Source organism: Eriocheir sinensis, chromosome 19 (assembly GCF_024679095.1).
Source record: "Eriocheir sinensis breed Jianghai 21 chromosome 19, ASM2467909v1, whole genome shotgun sequence".
Classification (NCBI taxonomy): domain Eukaryota; kingdom Metazoa; phylum Arthropoda; class Malacostraca; order Decapoda; family Varunidae; genus Eriocheir; species Eriocheir sinensis.
Window position 1 is genome coordinate 9,122,487 of NC_066527.1, and position 23,567 is coordinate 9,146,053.

The 23,567-nt window shown below is 43.7% G+C and overlaps 2 protein-coding genes across 3 annotated transcripts in view; one reads left to right on the forward strand and one right to left on the reverse strand.

Annotated features, from left to right (window-relative positions):
- LOC127000667 (uncharacterized) overlaps nucleotides 1-6,910 on the forward strand; it is a 33,023-nt gene extending 26,113 nt beyond the window's left edge. Inside the window, exon 8 of the mRNA XM_050864650.1 lies at nucleotides 1,362-6,910. Within this exon, the coding sequence (XP_050720607.1) occupies nucleotides 1,362-1,785 (424 nt within the window). The 3' untranslated portion in view covers nucleotides 1,786-6,910. The remainder of the gene's footprint in view (nucleotides 1-1,361) is intronic.
- The window catches only part of LOC127000659 (protein PTHB1-like), a 99,042-nt gene continuing 78,293 nt past the window's right edge, over nucleotides 2,819-23,567 (reverse strand). For both annotated transcript variants that reach the window (XM_050864632.1, XM_050864630.1), the window contains one exon: nucleotides 2,819-13,507. In XM_050864632.1, coding sequence (XP_050720589.1) covers nucleotides 13,131-13,507 — 377 coding nt within the window. In that variant the 3' untranslated portion in view covers nucleotides 2,819-13,130. The remainder of the gene's footprint in view (nucleotides 13,508-23,567) is intronic.

A 23,567-nucleotide genomic window follows, 5' to 3' on the forward strand; every position in this document is an offset into this window, starting at 1 on the left:
AGTAGGTAGAAAGTATCAAAACTCCTCTCAAACCAAATTTCAATTCTTGCAGTTCTGCCACTCTTCCTCTGTATTCTATTCATATGAGCAACATGTTGCAGCAATATTTGACTTATTTTGTCCCTGGCCTGTCCACTGTACTGCTAAAAAGAAAAGACAGAGGGATTAAAACCAGAAGGAAATGCTGTAGATTATGGATGTACCGATGTATCGGTATCAGTATCGGTGGCATCGGCACATTTTGAGAGTATCGGTATCGGCTCATTTTCTGCCAATACTACCGATACTTGAAGGAGTTTTGTACCTCGCATGTCACTTGTTGCAAATGATTTTGTTCAACAGAAATTGGATTTTCTAATTTGTTGAAAAAATATTAGAAAAGTGTAATTATCTAGTTTCATGATACTACCTAGTAGATAGTTTGGAATTTCCCGCTATTTAATTTTCATCACTTTAAACGATAAGATTCATATTACTTTGAATACAAATATATAATTTGGAGGCGGTGGCTGAACGGATAGCGAGACGGCCCCGCGTTCGGGAGGACGCGAGTTCAATCTCCGACCGGTGCCACCAAGCTGGAATTTTTCAGCCGCCGCCGAGTGGCTTAAAACTACCCACATGCTGTCCAGGAGACCACCTATCAACCCGGACTCAAGATTCTAGGATTAAAGATGAGCTCCGGGAGGGCAGCATGAGCCAATGCAAGATGGCGCCACTATAAACACTCGCCTGCGCCTGAACGGGCTGGGCCATACCATCAGGCCCCACCGTGAAGAAGCCTTGGACTGACCATCAGGAATTCAATATCCACCGGGAAGAAGCCTACCGGCGCAATAAGCCAAAAACGTAAAAAGAAAAAGACGAAAAAAAAAAAAAATAGTATACAGTACAGAGTTAGGTACCGCGGACGTGTACAATACAGGTTTAGTAGCTTCGGCGCGGGATTGGTGGAGCCCCTCCACTCGCTTCATTTGCCTGCCTTAGTCAGTCAGACAGTCGCCCCGAAACGGGGCACGCTGCCAGGGTCTGGGGATTTCTTCACAGTCTTCTGCCTATGTACCTATGTACGACAATTAAGCTAAAGCTAACCTAGCTGAGTCAACGAGACCTCACGAGGCGCCTCCTCCCTCGCTTTCTTCCCTTCTACAGTGTAACAAGTAGTGGGTCTTTTTTTTTCTTAACATTTGATCTTACCCTTTAGCTGCTGGAATTGTTGTATAAAAAAATCAGTGCACAGGTATCGGTATCGGGTCAAATATTGGGGTATCGGTATCGGCATCAGTCAAAATTTTGGTATCGGTACATCCCTACTGTAGATGCAGTCTTACTCATGACATCTTTTCCTCCCTCTCCTGCAGCGTCCCTGAGGTGAGTGGCAAGGTCGGGGCATTCCAGATATCCATTGGGAAGGAGTACAGTATGGGGGTTGTGGGTGACAAGCCCCCTGCCCACACCACCACCACCACCTCCCCTGTCAACTCTACCACCACCACAACCACCAACAGTGCCCACAAGCCCATCCCACCCCTGCACCCCATCAAGGTCACCATCCCCCACCTCCAGACTGCCCCCAAGGCTGCCACAACCCTAGCCATGGCCCCCCACAGTCCCATGACCCCAGGCATGCGGCCCATCTTTGGGGTGCCCGTGCCAGTCATAACGTCGGTGCACGCCATGAACAGCCGCCCGCCTTTCCCCAGTGCCAACACCAGCACCACTGCCTTCACTGCTGCTGCTGCTCCCTCTGCCATGTCCGAGGTGGATGAAGACTACGACTCATAAATACTCAAGGGTGTGCATGGCTAGATGGGTGGGTGTGAGTGTTGGTGCGGCTGTTTCTGGCTGTAGGTGTGGCTGTGATTCATCCTGGGTATGTTCAGCAATGTGTACGTGCTCTTCCAGGCAGTACTTATGTTAGGGAAAAATTACAGGGAGTTCTTGTGGGTTAAAATTTCATGCCTTTTTAGAATACAATGTAAAAACTCAACAATTTTATTTATTATCTCTTACATTATCCTGAACCAAATTTCTTGGGTTATCATATGTTCTTGTGAGAAAAAATAATGTGTACATGAAATACAACCCTTTCATAAAACAAGAACTGTCTGTAATCTGAAGAATTTAACCAAGATATGAAAATGAAATGCTCTTATAAGAAAAATTATCAAACTATTTTGTCATTTCACTTTGTCTTGGCTCAATTACCAGAATTTTTTTTCCCAGAAATGAGTGTTGGCTGGAGGGGTGTGTAGAGACTGGCAAACACAGCCTACTGTCCATTTTTTTGCTGTGCACTGCTTTACTTTGTTTTCATTATCGTCCTTACATTTCATTCTTTAAAGCCACAGTTTTTCTATTGTGTCACCCTAATGTGTTTCACATTTCTACTAATTAACAAATTTTCTTATTGAGTTTTGTTGCTGCCATTACTCTGATGCACAGCTTTCACCTTTATTTACACTTCTATCTCTACCGTATGCACTCTTGTAAAGACAACTCGTCCAAGGTTTGACTGTTTGATTGAGGAGTAAGTTTCAGCTCCTAGAAAAGTAATATCCATTTGTCTGAAAATTTGACTTATACACGAGTACATCTGGTAGTTGTATTTTGGATTGTGGATTATTATTTCTTGATGTTCCTTCCATTGTTTGCCTCTGAACTACTGTTTAAACTCAGATCCTGAGATATTCAGTTTCAGTATCTTCCACTCATGTGGTCTTGTTTCTTGTTCCTTCACAATTATGTTTCTAGTTGAGTTACCTCTTGATATTCATCCCATTGTTACCCGCCGAGATCCTTGCTTGTTTTTTCTTTCTCATGTGGTCTTGTACTTTGTTTCTGTTCTGCCACTCATGGTCGTCCTCATTGACTTGGCTCATGTAAAGTACAAATGCCTGTTGATGTCATTCATACCTCTTGCAGCGCAACTCACTTTATATTGAGAGCTCATCAGCAACAGTTTACTTATTCCGAAAATTTATTCCGCCAACAAGACTGCCACTTGTCATCTCTTAACTGGTAAGCCAAGAGATGGCTCAGCATTTGAGGAATTATTATTTGCAACTAAATTGATGCTAAGCTTGGTTGCAGAGAAAGTACAACCGACATGTACTTCAAAGGAATAATTCTTAACATAGTCCTATTTTCTAATCATTATGTCTTTGGTTGGCATCTGACCATCAGATGTGTTGAACTTTCATTGATATTGGGAGTATCTCCTCCATTGCAGTAAGGGTTTGATGTCACTCCCTATATTGAGGAACCACTTGGAAAACGGGCAGTTTTGTTGAGTAAATTTCCCTTAAAATAATGAACTACATCGCTGTTGGAGTTGTTCACTCTGAGGAGCCTGGCCTTGTGGCAGATCTTTTACCGTGATCCTCAGGCACCATCTTGGCTTTGCTTGGCATCTCATTTATCAAACATGTCATGTCTGTCACAGTTTAAACCATCTTGATAGGACAGTCCTTAGTCTAATATTCCTTTCACTATTTTCATGCATGTCTCCTTTCATTGTTCATTTATGTGCAGGCTGTAATGCTTCTGTACACCGTATATACTTGTTTAAAATCCCCCCTTCTGAAGGGTTATGACATATTTGACAGAGGAATAAATGTAATCAACCCCAAAAGTAGCAGCTATGCAAAAGTGAACCCTCAAACTTGGCCTAAATTTTTCTTAAAAAAAAGAAAAGGTCTTTTACACAAGTATATACAGTTTTCAAGGAGTCTCAGTCACCTACAGCACATCCTTTTGCTGCACCACTTTTGTGAGTGTTACTTAACATTAAGTTCAAGTGTGTGCTGTGAGTCTTCAAGGAAGATGATTCAGTTGTTGCCCAGGTGGATGTGAGGGACTGATGGACAGGCAGACCTAGCTTGCTTGTCTCAAGGGCAGAAGGATGTGATACAAAGCAGTATTCGGGAGCACCAATGCTATCCAGTGAAGTTATTGCAGTCACTGTCTGCTGCAACAAGTTTCTGGTGATGGTTTTTGGAACCCAACAGTGCCTTCCTGAAGCATGTGCTAGATTGTGTGCAGAGAAAGGTGTGCCAGAACCAGGAGACACATAGTGGAAGGTGTCCAGTCTGGTTCAAAATGTGTTTGAACATCCCTCAGTACTAAGGTTATTAATCTTTTGACAGTATTTCCCCTGTGATCAGTGCACAGAATAATATTACTTTAGCTGTAAGTACTCTAGCATGGATCACACCTGCCTGTGTGCATTTGTCTCACTTGCTGGACAAGGTCTTGTGAAGGTCGGCAAGTGGTCCAAAAGGGTAGGGCTCATGCACTACAGACAGGTTGAATTGATGTGTTGTTCCACAGCTGGGTACACGTGGGACACCTGGTGCTTCATCCCAAACAGCTATGATTTTATTGTTTTTACTTGCCCTAAAACTTCCCAGCAAAGTGGAAGATTGGGGCAAGGCAAGGCTGTGGGTTCCTTTTGTCTTCTTCCATTTCTATTTGATAAGCCTATGATTTAGGGGCTGGATAGGTAGTATGTATTTACTAATATCAAACTATATCCAACTAACTGATTATGTCTTAGGTGTACAGTTTGTGGTAAGCGTAGCAATGAGCAATAACCGCCAAACTCTGGTCTGGCGATCAAAGCGAGCATGAGCCAGTTCTTTGGCAATAAACCTCCAGGAGTGTAGTCCTCACCCAAAGGGTAAAGATAAGAAACAAACACATGTCTGTCTTGTTAAGTTTGGCAGTGACTTAGTTCCAGCTCCAATGTCCAACCCACAGGTCTGATAACTACCCAAACCAAAATAACTAGGCACTAGACTATACAGATTTCTTTGCCCATTATCCTCACTTCTCCGTAACCACCAAGTGTTTAACAAGGAACTTTTGTGTAGTCTTTGGTGCTGTGTAGAAAACAATCTTGGAGTTGTTTGGTTTAAGCAGTTATGAAGACATTGTGTTGGATTGTGGATCTGGCTCGGTGATGAGGTGCTGCTGCAGCCGCTGATGCTGCCCCAAGCCAGCGATCAAATATTTGTTGTATTTGTATGAAGATGCCAAAGGTCATAATTTTCACATAGTGCTGTTCACATGTCGTCTGTCCTGTTTGTGTTCCCGTTGTAAATGCATATCAGTATGTTACACCGGACTGTATTTTATTTTATTTTTTTATTTTTTTGTGGCTGAACTTTTGGAGCTCAGGCATGATGACTGGATGTTTGGCGGTTGGATAATGATTGAATGGATGCACCAGACTTGGGAAAAACAAATTTCCGGTGACGCTGGTGTTATGTTTGGCCAATGAATTTAAGGTGCACTGATGACCTGGACTGGTTCATCACTGGTCCTGCTGGTCCATGGTGAACACCTCTCCTGATGAAGTTTGCACTCTTGTCCTCTGCTTTTCCCGAGTGGGTCCATAGCCTCAGTTTTCGTGCATCAACTCCTAGTATAAGTGTTGATTGTTCAACTTGTATTAAGTACAAAATAACCTTAACCTTCTGTTCTAGGGTGTAACGTATTAGGTAGTGCATCCATTTGCCCGTGATTCATGTCTGTAACTGGCTCCATGCACGTGTTGATGGTATAGTCTTCAGTGTACATCAAATGTATTTAACCTTGTAGCACTTAAGTTTTGAGTCATGACAATTTTTAAGGGAAGAGAAGTTTTACAATTAATATTGTAGCCATAACTGATAGGATCAATGGATGCTTCTTAAGTCTTTTCCCAAATGTTTAATTTTTCACTGATGCAGAGATGGATACAGATGCAGACACAGGCCATGGATTATTGACAAATGGATGCCCTGCCTAATGGTGAGCACAGGTTTTCCAGTGACTCATCCTGAGCAGGCAAAATGTTGCTTGTAGATGTTTACACAAGCAACAGTAAAACTATTTGCATGCCAGCAGGCCAATGTTTAACCTCTTTTGTATGTATGTATTTATGACTACAGTTACATTCGAGACCTGCGTTATGAAGAATAATCAGTTGTCTTTTTTTTCTGGTACAATTTCCCCTTGATTTTGCACGCCCCATTTCCCAGATTTTGGATTTGCTGGACATTTCTTGATAATTAAAATTCCACTATGCCACCATTTTCCACACACTAACCACAATTCACTGGACATCAGGCAGTCATTGGCACAGCACTAAATGTTTTTATTTTTCACTTAACCCTGAGTGTGAGAACAGTGCAATTTTTATCACATTCATTCATTGTATTATTTCAAGTATTATTTATGGCCAGCAAAACAAGCAAACATTAAAGGAAAGTATACTTGTGAATGTTGGTCAAAAACTTGAACTGATTTATGAGCTTGAGTGTACTTAGTACTGTACAGTTAAATATTAGGTTGAAAATTTTCATTTGGAAAATTTAGATTCTTGGGTTTCATGGCCAGCCCTTCTCTCCTTTTACTCCGTGAAATCAAGGGGAATCTGTAATCCCTGTTTCCCACCTCCTGCAGTCCCTCCCTTAAGTTCAGTCTTCAGTGTAGGTTACTGGAAACCTCTGAGTACTGACTGATTGTTTAGCATCAGGCCAGGCATCCATTTGTCTGTGTTGGCATGCCACTGAAATATTTAACGTGAGAAGGCCGAGAAGCATCTGTTTATCATGCCAGACTATGAGAGCAATTACACCACTTGTCCCTTTAATATCCCTCCTTCTCAACAGTTGAGTAAGTTGAGCTTAAATACAATTCAGTGCACACTAAAGCCTGTGCCATGGACATGAGGGATGGATCAAAGACAAGTGGATGCCTGTCCTAAGAGGTCAACTGCTACATACCTGGTGATTAACTAACATGTACTAATTTAGTCACTGCAAAAAGAGAGGTGGATAAGTGGTACATTTCAATATTCCTAGAATCACCAAATGGTATGTGAAAGTATTTTAATACCATGCGAATACATTACTTGGAATAAGTGTTTTTTTTATGTACCTTTGCTATGTATAACTCACCATATTTGCCTATGTAAATGGGGGGAATTATTTAAGATCTTAGAAAAGTTGCAGTAGTAGTAATAGTAGCAGTAATCATTGTAAAAGTAACAGTAGTAGTCATGGTGGTGGTGGTAGTAGTAAAAGTAGTAGTGGTAGTAGTAGAATTTTTCAAGATGAAAATGCTCTTGCCTGTTGAGATGCTCTTTTTCCTGGTAAAGTTTGCTGCCAGCTGATCGGTTGAATGTACAATGTGCAAACAGCATTTTTGTTTGAGGCAATTACCAGGTAGTGTGAATCAAAACCTATTTACTAACAAGTTTCTCCCTCCAGTATAATTATGTCAATTATGCCAATTAAGAGATTGTGAAGTAATGCACTGGTAAGAGGTAAGTCTTGATTTGTTGACATCAGTCGCCAAGCAAGCATGTTTTCAGATGCACACTTCTTCATGTGTATTATTTCACATTTAAATGCAGATGAGGAAAAATACTTTTATGAATAGTTTTATCGGATGTATTGTAATCGACAGAATAGGTTAACAAAGTAGCCTACTTGCTACAAAGCATACAGTTTACATGAACACGAATTTACCACCACTTATGCTCTCCTCTAAGTCATTTGAATAGATTCTGGATTTAAAAAAAATGATAATCATATCATTTTCTTGTGTTTAATTTAATTAGTTCCAATCTGCAATTAAATGTGAAAAATACATATGAAGCAGCGTGCATCCAAACACATGCTTGTGTTACTGACTTGGGTGACTCCTGTTAACAAATCGAGACTTACCAGCACATTGTTTCATAATCTCTTTACTCATTGTCAAGCTTAATTGTCAAAAAAATATATCAGAGGGAGAAACTTGAGTTAGTAAATAAGGCCATATTAAGACAGTCTGAGGTAACCCAGCCAGGATCAAACCACTCACACAACGCCTGCAGCCACCTCTGCTTAGAGGCTCACCCAACCTCAACTCGGCAGGGAGCGGCCATGCTGGAATAGATTAAAAACGTGGCTGCCCCCCACCAAGTTGAGGTTGGGCGAGGGGCAGCATGAGCCTCTCATTTTTAACCTCCGAGTAGCAGAGGTGGCTGCAGGCACCATGTGAGTGGTTCAATCCCTGGCTGGGTTAGTAAATAAGATTTAACTCACAATACCTTGTAATCATTTCAAATTCAATAATGCTACACACACATCATATAATCAACCAGTCAGCTGGCAGCAAACTTTGAGGATAAAGGGCACCCTTATTGACAAGTGCATTTTTATCTTGATAAATTATCTATAATCATAGTAGTCCCTTAAAAAGTGGAATCCACTTCAGCTTAACCTTAGATTATTTAAAAATTCAACATTTTGCAAAAGTATATATATTAACATGGAGACAGCACAAGTGCCACAGAGGGAATGAAGGGAAAAACACAAGTGGTACCTTAATATCTGGTAATTATAGTGACAAAGGTAATGGAACATGTCAACATGCATGATTCTCTTATGGTTCCCATGGGTGGTTAATCATGATTACAGTGATGAGATGGCTGCAACAAAAGTTGGTCCAATCTATTATTCAAACCACAACTAATAATATAATGTGAAAACTTCTGAACTGAATAATATTCACATATCATTATCCCCCTGATAGCAGTTTTGGCATACACAGTTATTTGTGAACAAAACCACCCACCAGAATTGCAGTTACACTAACCATCTATGGAATCCTAGACTGAATTTAGTGCTTCATTGCTATTTCTAACACACACACACGTGCATATACAAAACAAAGTGTTGGTCCCAAATTATGGGGTAAACAGATATGCTGAGGCATAGTGGACGGCTTATTTATCACATGTTTTGGACGGCCAGTGTTACTATGCACACTCAAAGAAAATATTGAGATCATATAACAAGAATACTAACTAGGTAAGGATATTAATAAAGGATATCTTACACACACACACACACACACACACACACACACACACATACACACACACATACATACACATCTCCATAGTGCAGTGGTAGCACACTTGCCTCACAACTGAGAAGTCCTGGGTTCCCAGGTGGAATGGAGACTGATGAGCAGTCTCCTTTAATCCGTGCTCCCTGTCCACCCAGTAATGAATGGGCGCCGGGTGTCAGTTGGGGGTTGTATCCTGCCTCCTGGATACGAGGTTCCAGCTGTTCCCAAAAATTCATCACGTGAGCTCTTAAGCTCATTCAGGGAACCGACTGGCTAGCTGTTGCAAGTCCAGAGCATGGTCAGACTTTGATGAATGACACACACACACACAAGAGCATTGATCGTTGTAATGAATTACAAAGTAATCTGGACAAGTTGATGGACTAGATTCTGCTTTAGAAAATGGAATTTGATCCCCAGTGCCCAAAGCAGTGCCTTGTTCTGGTAATTGCTGCTGTGCTAGACGTGCCAGAAGTCATTATCGTCTTTAACACCTGGGAGGCAACTCGCATTGGGTGGCAAACTGGACCTAACGATGGTGTCTGGAGTCGTAGCTCCTGGTGTCACCTGGTGGGTGCACCAAACATTCACCAATGACCACCATGCAGTCTACACCTGTCTGAAGATTGTCATGCCACTCTCTCTCTGTCGACATTGCGCAGGAACATGCACAGAATGCACGAGTAAGTTTAAAGTTGTTCCTGACCAGTGGTGGGAAACATATGAACCACCAGAGGACCTGTATCAGCAGGAAAGGGATCTGACGGCAGTGATCGAGAAGGCGACAAAAGCAGCCATTCTGAGGTGCCAGGGCTAGCACTACCACAAGAACTGGTAGCTCTACAATGCAGAGGTCTGAGAGCATAACCACCTCATCAATGTCCACTGGAAGCTGTTCCAAAAGCAGTCAACCCATCCCAACCTCAAGCTACTGCATGAAGTAGTTAGGCACGCATGAGAAGTCACCAAGCAGGGCAGAGGGACTAAGTCGCTGGAGTGGTGTGCCAGCTGCAACCAGCATACCAGCCCAGCAGATCTATGGTCAGAGCTGCAGACAGCTTCTAGGAAGAAATCACCAAGCCCACTGGCCCACCCTTAACCACTGCAGTATGCAGAGTGATTGGCTGACATGTTTGCCATGCAGGGTGCCACTGACCAGCTACCTGAGTAGATGCAGCAGCTCCAGCCCGCACAGAAATTTGTCATTGCCACAGCACGACAGGCCCCACTTTGCTGACCAGTCCATATATGGAGAAGTTGCCCACATTAGGACACTGGACACAGAAGTGGGAGTGGATGGTTTCATGTACTGCAAGCCCATGCTGGGCTTGCCAGGGAGGTGGCCATTGTTGCCATGATCAACGATTACTGGTGGGATACCTCCTGTCTGTGTGGAAGATGGCTGATTTCAAAGCCCAGGGAACCCACCAAGCTGAGACCAATCTCCCTGATGAGCTGTACTGCCAAGACAGTGGAGTGAATGATTCTTAGCTGCCTTGTGTGATGCATCAGACCACTGCACCCTCACATCTTTGGCTTCATCACAAAGGTGGGCACCACTGACAGTGTCATCCTCTTCCTAAGCCAGGTCATCAACCAACCAGTGTTGCGACAGTCCTGGACTTTGAAAAGGAAGTTGAACTGGCAAGTGCTCATGTCATTCTTGCCATGCTGGCACATAAAGGCATCCAGGGCAATCTCCTCGCCTGGCAGCACCAGTGCCCAGAGTCACTCAAGCTACTGTGAGCTGGGGGATGACACACCACAGGGGGGCATCCTCAGTCCCCTCCTCTTTAATTTACTGATGGAGCAGTCGGCACCCTGCCCTTCCAGGAAGGCACAGCATTCCTCAGCTATGTCAACAAGCTCATCCTTGTCATCAAGGGTCATGACAACAGGGTTGCCAAGGCTCAGCTCATTAGGATCATGCTTGGGGCACCAGGCTGGACCAGTGCCTGCAGCATGCTGAGTGAGACCTGGTACCAGGGTCCAGTAGATCTTGGTCTGTCAGGTGGCCAAGGTCCTTCAGCAGGGACAGGCGGCTGCGACACTGATGCAGCTTCACCGTTAGCTACCACAGAGGCCAGACCCAGTCACCAGCAACACCTAACTGCAGTGTGTTGCTGATGCCATGAAAGTCCTACATGATATGCTGCCCCTGCTGCAAGAAGGACCAGGTAGCACTATCTACTATACTGATGGCTCTGCTGATCCTGTCTATGACATGATGAGAGTGGCAGCAGTCACAGATGTAGAGGTGTTGACCTGGAGAATGCCTGACCACTGCTCCGCCCTGCAGACCGAGTTGGTGGCAATCCAGCACACACTGGAGCACACCTGACACCAGCCCTCCAGTGGTCATCCACACGGACTTCAGATCTGCTCTACAAGGATAGCAGCAGACACAGCCGAGGGATAATGTGCCCCTCAATAATGGCATCCTCACCCAGGCCCTGTGGCTTGCCACAAGAGGCCACCACATACAGCTCAACTGGGTGCCCAGGCACTTGGCCTTCAAGTGAACAAGGTTGTTGATTAAGCGACCTGAACAACCATGAGGATGTCCACGGTGACCTGCAGCGTGGTGCCAGGTCTACGGCACACCAAGGAGATGGCCAGATGTACCGCTGCCCAAAAGACAGACCACATCACCAAGAATTGGAGATGAGCTCGCACTCGGCAGTTTGGTAGACCAGGGTATCAATCGTTGCATGACCTCCGCCAGATATCCTGAGCTGACCACATCTACCTAAACCACCTGGGACTGGGCTACAGGACGTTGGCTGAGCTGCAGGGTGGGTTCTATGATAAGCAGTGTGAACAATGACTCCTGAACCCGTCACCCATTCAGCCACTATTTACTGACCTGCCCCACCACAGTGTGTCTGAGACAAGATACAACCAACGGCCAACCAGAGGAGAAAGCAAATGCTGCTAACATTGCACGACAGGTGATGGTTAATCTTCAGTAGCTGCTGGAGGTGATGAGGGTTGCCCCCACCACACCAATGATGTAGACCTGTGCTTCCATGGTGGGTGGTGCCAAGTAATACACTCCGCCACTAAGATGGCCGGGCTTATGTAAGGAGTACCTCCAGCAGCAGGCTTGATGCCCATTCATCTATATTTACTATGTAAATATTGTCGTAAATAAATTTTTTGCTTATTTTATATTCTGCTCAGGTAGTGACAATGGCATACACTTGTGTTGAGTAAGTACATAACACCATAGGTCATGCCAATCTGCCCTAAGAGTTCTTAATGAAACCCGCTGTTGTTTTGCATTACCCTAACAAAGGTATGTGAAATTTTCCAAGATATCAATGTTCTCACCACATGCATGATCAGTCTGTACTGTTTTATCTAGTAAGCCTCCATGCACCTGCACCTTGGTCTTGGCCCAGGAGAGCTTAAATCCTAACATAACCTCCAGTGACTACAGAAGGATTACTGCATCATCAACAAAAAACAAAGTCAGTGACCCTGGCATTGCCAACAGATGCTCCACAATGACTTTGATCCACAACTCAGCTTAATACTCTGTCCTTGCAAGTGTTGAAGTAGTCGGGCAAGGAAACAGTCCTGCCTCACTCCTGCGTTCAAGGGAAAGAAGCTGGATTGCCCCCCACACACACTTCACAGCACTCGCAGTCCCAGAGTACAGGCCATTCAATAGACCAACCCGGACTGCTCAGGTCATTGCAGCTTAAGCAGCTTGTTATGAATCTGCATGAGCAATAATTACAAAGTATAAATGAACAAGAAACTATGAAAACATGTAGGGAAAATTTCCTGATGTACAATAATGGAAGGACAGGAGGACATGAATGTAAGATGAAAAAGCCTGGATGTCAAAAAAATGTCAAGAAGGAAACTCACAGTTTCCCATATTGAACTGTTGGCAAATGGAAGAGTAAATCCAGAGATGGCTCAGATGAGGAGCGTTCACAAGCTGAGGATAGACCGGATAAATATGGCTAGGGAGGCAGGACAATACGAGCATGACTCAAATCCTGTATACTACTAGATAAATACACACACACCATGGACTAGACACTTATGACTAGGTACTTTTTATAATAGCAACACAGGATGTACTGCATGTCTGAACACACAATACTGACAAGATAATAGACTAGATTGGTCTGCTATTCTTAAAGGGGGGGAATCAGTCAATCTCAATCTCAATCTCTCTCTCTCTCTCTCTCTCTCTCTCTCTCTCTCTCTCTCTCTCTCTTTTACCAGCCCTCATCCCCTTCTGTAAGGTCAAAGATATCAGGAGGACTCTCAATGGTGTTTTCCTTTTTGAGTTGTTTGATTTCCTTTCCTTCAGGCAGGGCTTTGGGTGCCTCGGGTATGGGTGACAGGGCTGGTGGGGGTCCCTTGGGCTCTGGCAGGGGGGTGTCAGGGGCTGGTGGCTCTGTTTCTTTTTTCTCGGGTGAAAGAGAAGGAGGAGACAGGAAAGGGACTTGTGGGTCTGGTTCTTCTTCCAATTGGGCCAGAGGTGGAGGGAGAGGAGGGGCTTGAATGGCTGCTGGGTCACCAGCAAGTTCTGGAAGTGGCTCGCTGGTGATGAGGTTGCCGGCAGCATCAGGCGCTTCCTCTGGCACATCCTCTGTGGACAACACCAAGATGCTAACCCCAAGGTAAAGGTTGTTAAGGGTACATCAATATTCCGTGTGTGCTTATGTTGCTATTATTCAGGGTCAGATCCCAAAGGTGGCCATGCAAGCCACTCCCGGTGAGGTATATATGGGAAGTGAGGAGGGTGCTGAAGCCCTCCAAAGACCCTTCCCATGTCCTCACTAACCGTTTCCCTAATCATGTCTCATCAACACCAGAGAGTAGTTCAGCATGCTCTCTAAAGACAGATCCTCTCTCTATCCACACCACACTACATTCACACAACATACACACCTTTTCCCAAAATTCAAAATGGCATACAATAATAGTGCCTTGGAGTCCCCGCCAGGGGGGGGACCACAAATTCCCCCAGGGAGGACTCCCCTTTTGGTTTCCGACTTGAGAGGTGTCTTGATAACTCCTCGAATCTCTTTCTTCCCAATTGCTGCAACATTCGCAGTCTTCATTCTAATTTTCATTCTGTGGAACACCATCTCTCCTCCTCTAAACCTCACCTTCTCTTCCTCACCGAAACACAGGTTTCTAAGGCTACTGACAGCAATCTCTACTCTGTTCCCTCCTACTATCTCTATCCTAAATTTCAATCCAAAGCTTGATGTTGCGCCTACATGCACAACGACATCACTTGCTCTCGTGCCCACTACCTTGACTCTTCGGAATTTTCCACCATCTGGCTAAGACTTCATTGTCATTCTTACTAAATACATCTGTGGTGTTTATCTCTCACCTAACTCTACTAACTATGTAAAATTCTTTGACTACTTGGAACTCTTAAGTGGTGCACATCTTGACCCACTCTCCCTTCGCTGAAATCTCCATCGTGGGAGATTTCAACATTCACCACCAGCTTTGGCTTTCATCCTCTTTCACTGACCATCCTGGTGAACAAGCCTACAACTTTCCTCTCCTCAACGACCTAGAGCAGTTGGTTCAGCACCCTACGCATATTCCCAACCATCTTGCAGACAGGCCCAACATACTAGACCCCTTCCTTACCTCTAACCCTTCTGCTTGCTCTGTCAAACTGTTCTCTCCGTTGGGCTCTTCCGATCACAACCTTATTTCTGTATCCTGTCCTATCGCTCCTGTACATCCTCTGGACCCACTGAAGAGGCGATGCTTCTGGCATTTTGCTTCAGCTCGGTGGGACAACCTGAGGATGTACTTTTCCGATTTCCCGTGGAATGATTACTGCTTCCAGGAGGGAGACCCCTCTATGTGTGCCCAGTGCATCACAGAGGTGATTGTCTCAGGAATGGAGGCATACATTCCACGTACTTTTTCTACTCCCCATGCTGAAAATCCTTCGTTTGATCACGCTTGTTCTCGTGCTGATAAGGATAGAGAGGCAGCTCACGAAAGGTACCAGAGCCTTCGAACTCCCGCTAACCATGATCTTTACATTTCTGCCCGGAATCGTGCCAAATCTATTCTTCGACTTATCAAAACCTCTTTCGTACATAGGAAACGTCAAAACCTTGCTTTTTCTAATTCTTCCCGTGACTTCTGGCACCTAGCCAAAAATATCTCCTCCAATTTCACTTCTTCATCTTTCCCTCCTCTCCTTTACCCTGACGGCAGCACCGCCGTCTCATCTATCTGTAAGGCTGAACTCTTCGCTCACACTTTTTGTAACAACTCCACTCTGGATGATTCTGGGTGTATTCCTCCTACTCATCCCCCCCTCTGACTCCTTTATGCCTGTTATTAAGATTCTTTGGAATGATGTTTTCTATGCCCTCTCTGACCTCAACTCTCAGAAGGCTTATGGACCTGATGGAGTGCCTCCTATTGTTCTTAAAAACTGTGCCTCCGTGCTAACACCCTGCCTGGTCAAACTCTTTCGCCTCTGCCTTTCAACATCTACTTTTCCTTCCTGTTGAAAGTATGCCTTCATAAAGCCTGTGCCTAAGAAGGGTGACCGTTCCAATCCCTCAAACTACTGCCCTATAGATTTGCTTTCCTGTCTATCCTTAACCGGAAGATTCAAAAGCACCTTTCCACTTCTGACCTTCTATCTGATCGCCAGTATGGGTTCCGCAAGGGGCATTCTACTAGTGATCTCCTTGTTCTCTTAACTGATTCTTGGTCATCCTCTCTTAAGGGGGTATCCTCGATTCAAATCATGGTTTGGGCTCAAATTTGTCATTGTTAGGTTTTCATGGTTTCAAGTAGTCCCGGGCTCGGAGAGTTCAGTGCGAACTTTCAATTTTAAAGGTCTCAGCGCTGTTAAATCCCACCCCCACGAGGCAGCTGAGTGCGTACTGTTGCCATATGAGTGGTCATATATTTATTGTTTATACGTTATTTAGACCATTGAAGTATGTTTTTTATTACATACTGCAGTATGACAGTTTGGGTGGGCGAGGCTGCTGCTGCCATGCGGACTGACTCGGCGTGAGTGGCGCGCAGTTTTCCATCTGACAAGCACAGATGAAATTCCAAAACATAGCAGATGTCCAGAAGGGGTGGATTCTTGGTGTTTTTATAAGAAAGCCTTGGCTGAGAAGAGACCACCACCCTCTCATAAAAATATGAAAATAAAACTTGACCTTTCAGAGAGTGAACTGAAACTTGTGCTTGGTGTAAATATCGACTTGACACAACCTACTCTTCTCTCACAATGTTTAAAAGGAGAACGCAAAACAAAATGAATCCTTCCATAGCAAACTGTGGAAAGATGCTTGAAACCAAGTTTCATGGTGCTCAAACAACTATGTTTGCTTTCCACATGACTCTTGGAACATAACAAAGGATACATTGAAAGTTCCTTGCTCCATGAAATCTTTGGAGGATATCAGAATCTGGAACCGAGGTCAAACTAGAAAGAAAAGACTCAAAAGTCAATGGAAATATCCCTTCCAAGGAGGAAAAGATCTAAGATAAGCAAGGATGAAAAGTGGAGGGATATGGTGGAGGAAAATTTTAAGGAACCGTGGGTGACCACCAAAGACATCAACATTTACCATATATTTTTCGTTTCCAAACAAAACAATGACTGCTTTATGTTCCTTATAAAATTCTGGAAAAATGTTATATGTGCAAAAAACTGTAGGATTAATATTTATATGTGAGATTTACATGTAAAATCTTTAAGCCGATTTTCTCAAAATGTTGTTTTTAGTGAGTTACTGATATCTGATTGGAAATATCTCATCACCACTTACATCAATTCTTATTTTCTTTTCAGTTCTCAGTTAGTGGGACATAAAAGAATAATTTAATCTTATAAAATGAAGTTTTTTGTTGATCTTCTATAAAGTACATGCGTTTGAAAATAAAGTTTCTTTAAAAATGTGATATTTTTACTTATTTATTCATACTTTTGAAAATAAACAAATTACGGAAAATAAAATAAGATGAAAAGTTTCCATATACATCATACTTTCAGAAAATGCCAAGTAAAATGTTCTGCAAGTATTTAGAAGAGAGATATTAAAACTTAAAAAACCCCAAAAATTTTAACAAAAATATTTATAAAAAAAAAAATTAATCAGATATCTATGAAACTTATGGCAAACCCATTTCTTTTCATGCTCTTCAATACTAGAAAACGGGAAGTTTCTAATGGCAATAATAAAAAAGTTTTTCTGAATCGAGGATCCCCCCTTAACTCCTTAACCCCGGGTGATGACATATGTCGCCCTTGCGTACAAAGTCCCTCACCCTGGGTGACGATATATGTCGTTCTAACAATTTTTGAAAAAATGCGCCAATATTTGTGGCTCCTTGAACATTATGGGAGTGGAAAATTCCATCATCCATCATCCTGCTCACTCCCGCCCGTTTCCCGCCACCCCCCAGGCGCCCCCCTCCTTACTCCCTGTCATCCCTGTTTTGCGCGCGGCACCAACACACGCACGTCTTTGTACTGCTGCCCCGGCACTTACTCACTCAGGCATACCTGGTTTCCTGTGCTGTGCACCATGTTGCGTCCTAGTTCGTCCTCGTGCTCGGGCAATGTGTAAACAGCTTGGTGTGGTAGGTATAAAACACACAAAACACATAAACAATGCAACGTAGCATGTAAACATTGGCAAATAAACAGACAAGGGAAGGAAATGTACATAATTTTTCAGTTTTGTCCCCAAAATTACAATAATTTCTGTTTTAGGTGTAAACAATGACATTCCAATGCAAACAATGCGTTTTTTTGTGTATTTTATACGTTCAGTAAAGTCATGTATGTAAGTCATGACACCAAAAATTACAACTTTTTCACAAAAATTCATGCAAACAAAAAGCAAATAATACTTGCAAATTGTTTTTTGGGGTTTTCTTGGTTGATAATGATACCACACACTCATATATCATGAAAAAAAAAAAAAAAAAAAAAATCAAAATTTGTTGTAATTGGGGTGTAAACGATTATCGTGGGTGTAAACAATCGCCACTTATGCATTTCTTCAATGTGTAAGTATAGCCAAACAACAGTATAACTCACATACGTCATTTTCACCTCTTCATTTCATATGTATCGCGTAAACAATTCGCTGTTAATGATGTAAACAATGATGTTTGTTTGCCATTGTATCTCATATATTGCTACAATACACTTACAGTCACAAGCAATGTAATGATGTTTTTTTTCATAAAAAATGTACAATATTTCACTAGATTTAGATGTAAACAACCTGTAAAAAGCTTTTTGTTTTCTTTTTTCAGGCCAGCCAACTCTGCAAACAAGTGTTCCGTACTAGTACTGTTTCACAGAAAAAAACGCGTGTTTCCCGCATACTTGCCCCACTTGTTTGTGCAAACAACCAAAATTCCTTGTGTAAACAAAGTGATACTGTGTATATATGAGCCCAGTATTATATAAACAGCTTTGTGAGTGTGTGGTACGTCCTGGAGTGCTGGGAAGTGCCAATAAATTGGGGGCAAACTACCCTTGTTTGCCCCCCCACAGTCTTCTTCATTGTCTGCATACTGGTCAAACAAGACCGCCATCTTGAAGTCCAAGGAATGTACTTTCATATGCCGTTTGGTTTATTGAGCTAGGTTAAGTAGGGTTTTTTTGGCAAATATTTTCCCAAGGGCAACTTTTGCCCAAATATTCCAGGCTACAGAACAAGACTGCTGAAAATATGCCCAGGGTTAAGGGGTTAAGCCCCTTTCCCACCTTTACAAATTCTATGCCGATGAGATATGAACTTGACTTTGTAGCGCATCGTGAGGTATCATGAGCAACTTCGGCTTCATTCGTAGGCCACTTCGTAGTGATTCATCGTGGATTGTGGCGGTTTGCAGTACTGTCGAAAAATTTTAAACGTTTGAAATTTCTTCACGATGCGCTACAAACTCAAAATTCGTAGGTGGTTTGTAGAAAGTCGTAGCAGTATCTTGGAGCATCGTGGAACATCGTAGCATTTCGTCATGCATTTTGAACTTCGGCTTCATCCAAGAACTGCTACGAATAACCTACGATGCTGCTAAGATGTACTACAATATGCTACGAACTGTCAAGAATTGACACGAAGTTCGTAGCGCATCGTGAGAAGTGTGCGTATATATGCAAAGCAGTCTCACAATGCGCTACGATGTTGACCAAGATGAACTACGAATAATCTACGAAGTGCTACGATGCGCTACAAATGACTTGTGATGAGCTATGAATAACATTGTGATTTGGTAGAAATGCATTCGGGCGCACGTGTGTGTGGTGTGTGTGTGTGTGTATGAGAGAGAGAGAGAGAGAGAGAGAGAGAGAAATAAGGAATTAAAGAAAGAGAAGAAGAATGAAAGAAAGAAAGGGGAGATAGAAAGATATATAAAAAAATAAATGAAGAGAAAGAAACAAATAAAGAGAGAAGAAAAGGAGAGAAAAAAGATAAGAAGAATAAAGACAGAGGAATGAAAGAGAAATAACTAAATTGAGGAGAAAGAGAGAAAGAAAGAAGGAAAGGAAGAAAGAAAGAGGGTTGAAAGATATAAAGAAGAATAATGAAAGAGAAAAGGAGAAGAAGGATAAAAGAAAGAAAGAGAAAAGGGAGAAAGAGAAAGAAAGAAGAGTAGGAATGAGAAAAAGACAAAAGAAAGAAAAAAAAGAGGAGGAAAGGAAGAGAAAGAAATAGAAGAATGAAGGAGAAAGCAACGAGAAAGATGTTGGTTCGTAGGTCTTCATAGCTCTTCACAGGCACAGTACTGTCTCCAGGATTGCGAGTTTGAAGTTTGTGATTCACCGAGTTTGTGATAGGGACCCAAAAATAAATTTTTATTGAAAACTGAAATTGCGATATGACCTAAAAGGAAAAGGAAAAGGCTGCTAAAGCCATTTTTTTCACACCTTGTTGTGGTCCTTGACTCCCATTCTCGCTCTTACCCACCCCCTGGGCCTTTCCACTGGCTGCAGGAAGCATGGTGAGTGGGATCCGGGCAGCCAGGCGCATGTGTGTGAGCAACCCCGACCGCGCACTGGGCACGAGCAGCTGACGGGCAGCTGATGATGGCGATGGTGATGATGAGTGTTGGCGGCATGGCTGTGGCATCGGCGCCACCCAAATGGCATTTTTACTGGGGCCCGCGTGTATGTGGCTGTGCCTATTGTGGGCCCAGGCTCCTCAATTTGCCAATTCTCACTCTCCACATGTTGCGCAGGACCCTTTCCTTTCTTCCATCTCTCTTTCAAAAAGAAGAGATGGAAGAAAAGAAAGGCGTTCCTTGCAACATGTGAAAGACAAGAATTGGCAAATTGAAAAGCCCAAACCCACAACAAACACAGCCACATACACACACGGGCCCCGACAAAAACACCATTCAGGTGGCGTCGATGCAAAGGCCACGCCGCCGACACTCATCACTACCATCACCATCATCAGCCGCCCGTCAGCTGCTCAGGCCCTGTGCGAGGCCGGGGCCATCTGCACCCATGTGCTTGGCCACCCGGATGGGTGGCCAAACACAAGATGTCGATGGTTTTCAATTTTCCCCACAAGAATAATGGTTCAAAGTTTGTGATTTCAACGTTTGCAACCCGCAACGTCGACCTATTTATTGCAAACTTGGAGACAGTACTGTAATTCGTAGGACATCCTTGGTAATTCGTAGGTGTTCGTGGTTCAAATCTGAGGATAATCGTAGCAGATCGTAGCGGTTCGTAGCGCTTCGTTCTTAACTCGTAGGTCTGTTGTAGTCACTTTGTAGCGGTTCGTAGATGCAAGTTTTGACATCACACATCGTGATATTTCAGGACGGCTTTCCTCACAATGCGCTACAAAGTCAAGTTCATAGCTCATTGGCATTGGCAAGTTGTGCTAGGCATATCAAAAGCTTTTGATAAAGTCTGGCACCAGTCTTTGCTTTCTAAACTGCCTTCTTTCGGATTCTATCCCTCTCTCTGTTCCTTTATCTCCAGCTTCCTTTCCAGCCGTTCTATCTCTGCGGTGGTAGACGGTCACTGTTCTTCCCCTACACCTATCAAGAGTGGTGTTCCACAGGGCTCTGTCCTATCACCCACTCTCTTTCTGTTATTCATCAACGATCTTCTTTCCATAACAAACTGTCCTATCCTCTAGTACGCTGATGACTCCACTCTGCATTATTCACCTTCTTTCAATAGAACACCCTCTCAACAGGAATTACATGACTCCAGACTGGAGGCCGCAGAACGCTTAACCTCGGACCTTGCTATCATTTCTGATTGGGGTGAAAGGAACCTTGTGTCCTTCAATACCTCAAAAACTCAATTTCTCCACCAATTAACTCGACACAATCTTCCAAACATCTTTCCCCTATTCTTCAACAACACTCAGCTGTCACCTTCTTCAACACTAAATATCCTCGAGGGCGGACAAGGCCCCTGTAAATGGATAGCAACTGTGCGGGGGAGAACAACACTCAGCTGTCACCTTCTACACTAAACATCCTCGGTCTATCCTTAACTCAAAATCTTAACTGGAAACTTCACATCTCCTCTCGCACTAAATCAGCTTCCTCGAGGTTGGGCGTTCTGTATTGTCTCCGCCAGTTCTTCTCTCCCGCACAGTTGCTATCCATATACAGGGGCCTTGTCCGCCCTCATATGGAGTATGCATCTCATGTGTGGGGGGGCTCCACTCACACAGCTCTTCTGGACAGAGTGGAGTTTAAGGTTCTTTGTCTCATCAGCTCTCCTCCTCTTACCGATAGTCTTCTACCTCTTAAATTCCACCGTCATGTTGCCTCTTTCTATCCTCTATCGATATTTTCATGCTGACTGCTCTTCTGAACTTGCTAACTGCATGCCTCCTTCCCTCCCGTGGCCTCGCCACACACGACTTTCTACTCAAGCTCATCCCTCGACTGTTCAAACCCCTTACGCAAGAGTTAACCAGCATCTTCGCTCTTTCATCCCTAACATTGGTAAACTCTGGAACAATCTTCCTTCATCTGTATTTCCTCCTACCTGCAACTTGAACTCTTTCAAGAGGAGGGTATCAGGACACCTCTCCTCCCGAAATTGACTTCTCTTTTGGCCACTCCTCTTTAATCTTTTAGGGGCAGTAAGTAGCAGGCTTTTTTTTTCATGAGTTTTTTTTTAAGTCTCCTTTGCTGTAAAAAAAAAATAAATAAATAAAATAAAATAAAAATAAATGCAACTGAGAGGTCCGGCATTTAATGGTTGGCCACAATGTTATGCAGGGAGAGGTTCTGCTTTCCTGTAGCCAGCAGGGCTACACAGGCTTAGATGCCTGGCTTATAGAACTGTTTTAACATCTTTTATCTTTTTTAATTAGCTCTTGGTCTCTCCTTTATCATAAATAATAGTAATAATAGTACAGTAAACTCTCGCTTAAACAAACCAATTGGAGGGAAGGAGGTGATGTTATATCCAAGGTATCCAAACTTTTTTAATATACAGTCGTCCCTCAAAGAGTACGGTTTCAGTTTTATACGGATTGTCATGGGAAAACTTTTTTAAGATTTATAAATTTCCCGCTCGTTGCACCAAGTAGCCATGGCGTGAGTGGCAACACTGTTCTACCAAAACACCTGCTGAAAGCACCCCAAAGCGTTCAAGAAAGGTGTTCATCTTGCAAAAGAATTCATATTTCGAGGAAGTTACGCTTTGGGATGAGTTACGTTGCAGTAGGGAGAGCATACCACGTGAATGAGAGCAGTGTTCGCTGTATCTATCATAGTGTAAAAGAAATTCTTGCCGCAGTAACTGCCAGTGCTCCAAGTGCTGCAAGAGTGGAGATAAAGGCCGTCCTTTTACAAAGCCTTGTCGTTGCTATGGTGATGGCGTCTCACTCGCAGCAAAATGGCGTACGCTGATTTGAGAGAGTGAGTCGGGACGTCTCTGGCGCCCAGACTACCTCTGGCGATGTTTAGCATGCATTACTAGCTGTCCTGGCTGACGAACTCCTTACAACAAAAGATGAAAAGGAAGCTGCAGTGGTTATGGTGACACAGAGAGATGAAATGTAATGGAAACACTTATATGTGTTTATTTTGGCTGCCATGTTTGATGATGACGTCATCACAGCACAAAAGTGCTCCACCTCTCAAAGCCGGGAGCCAGCGGACGTCCTGAGTTGGCAACCCGTGCTGTGGCATCACGCATTTGAGAGAACCCGGGACGTCCTGGGCTCCCTGACCACCCGGAACCCTCTATCAAATGCTTTTGTGCGCCTCTCAGTTAAGCCTCATCGTTGCTATGGTAACGGCGTCTCACTGGCAGCAGAATGGGGTCCGCTGCTCTCTCTCTAGCTGTTCTGGCAGCAAAATGGTGTCCTGACAACGTTTAAACATGCATCACTACCTGTTCTGGGCGACGAGCTCCTTGCAACAGAGGATGAAAAGGAAGCTGCAGTGGTTATGGTGGCACAGAGAGGTGAAATGCAATGAAAGCACTTATATGTGTTTGTTTGGGCCGCCATATTTGCTGATGACATCATCACAGCATGGAGGCGCTCCACCTCCCCAAACTGGGAGCCAGGGGACGTCCCGAGTTGGCAACCCATGCTGCGGTGTCACGCATTTGAGAGAACCCGGGACGTCCCGGACGCCCCCAGTCACTCTCTCAAACGTGTGGACGTGCTGAGTTGGCA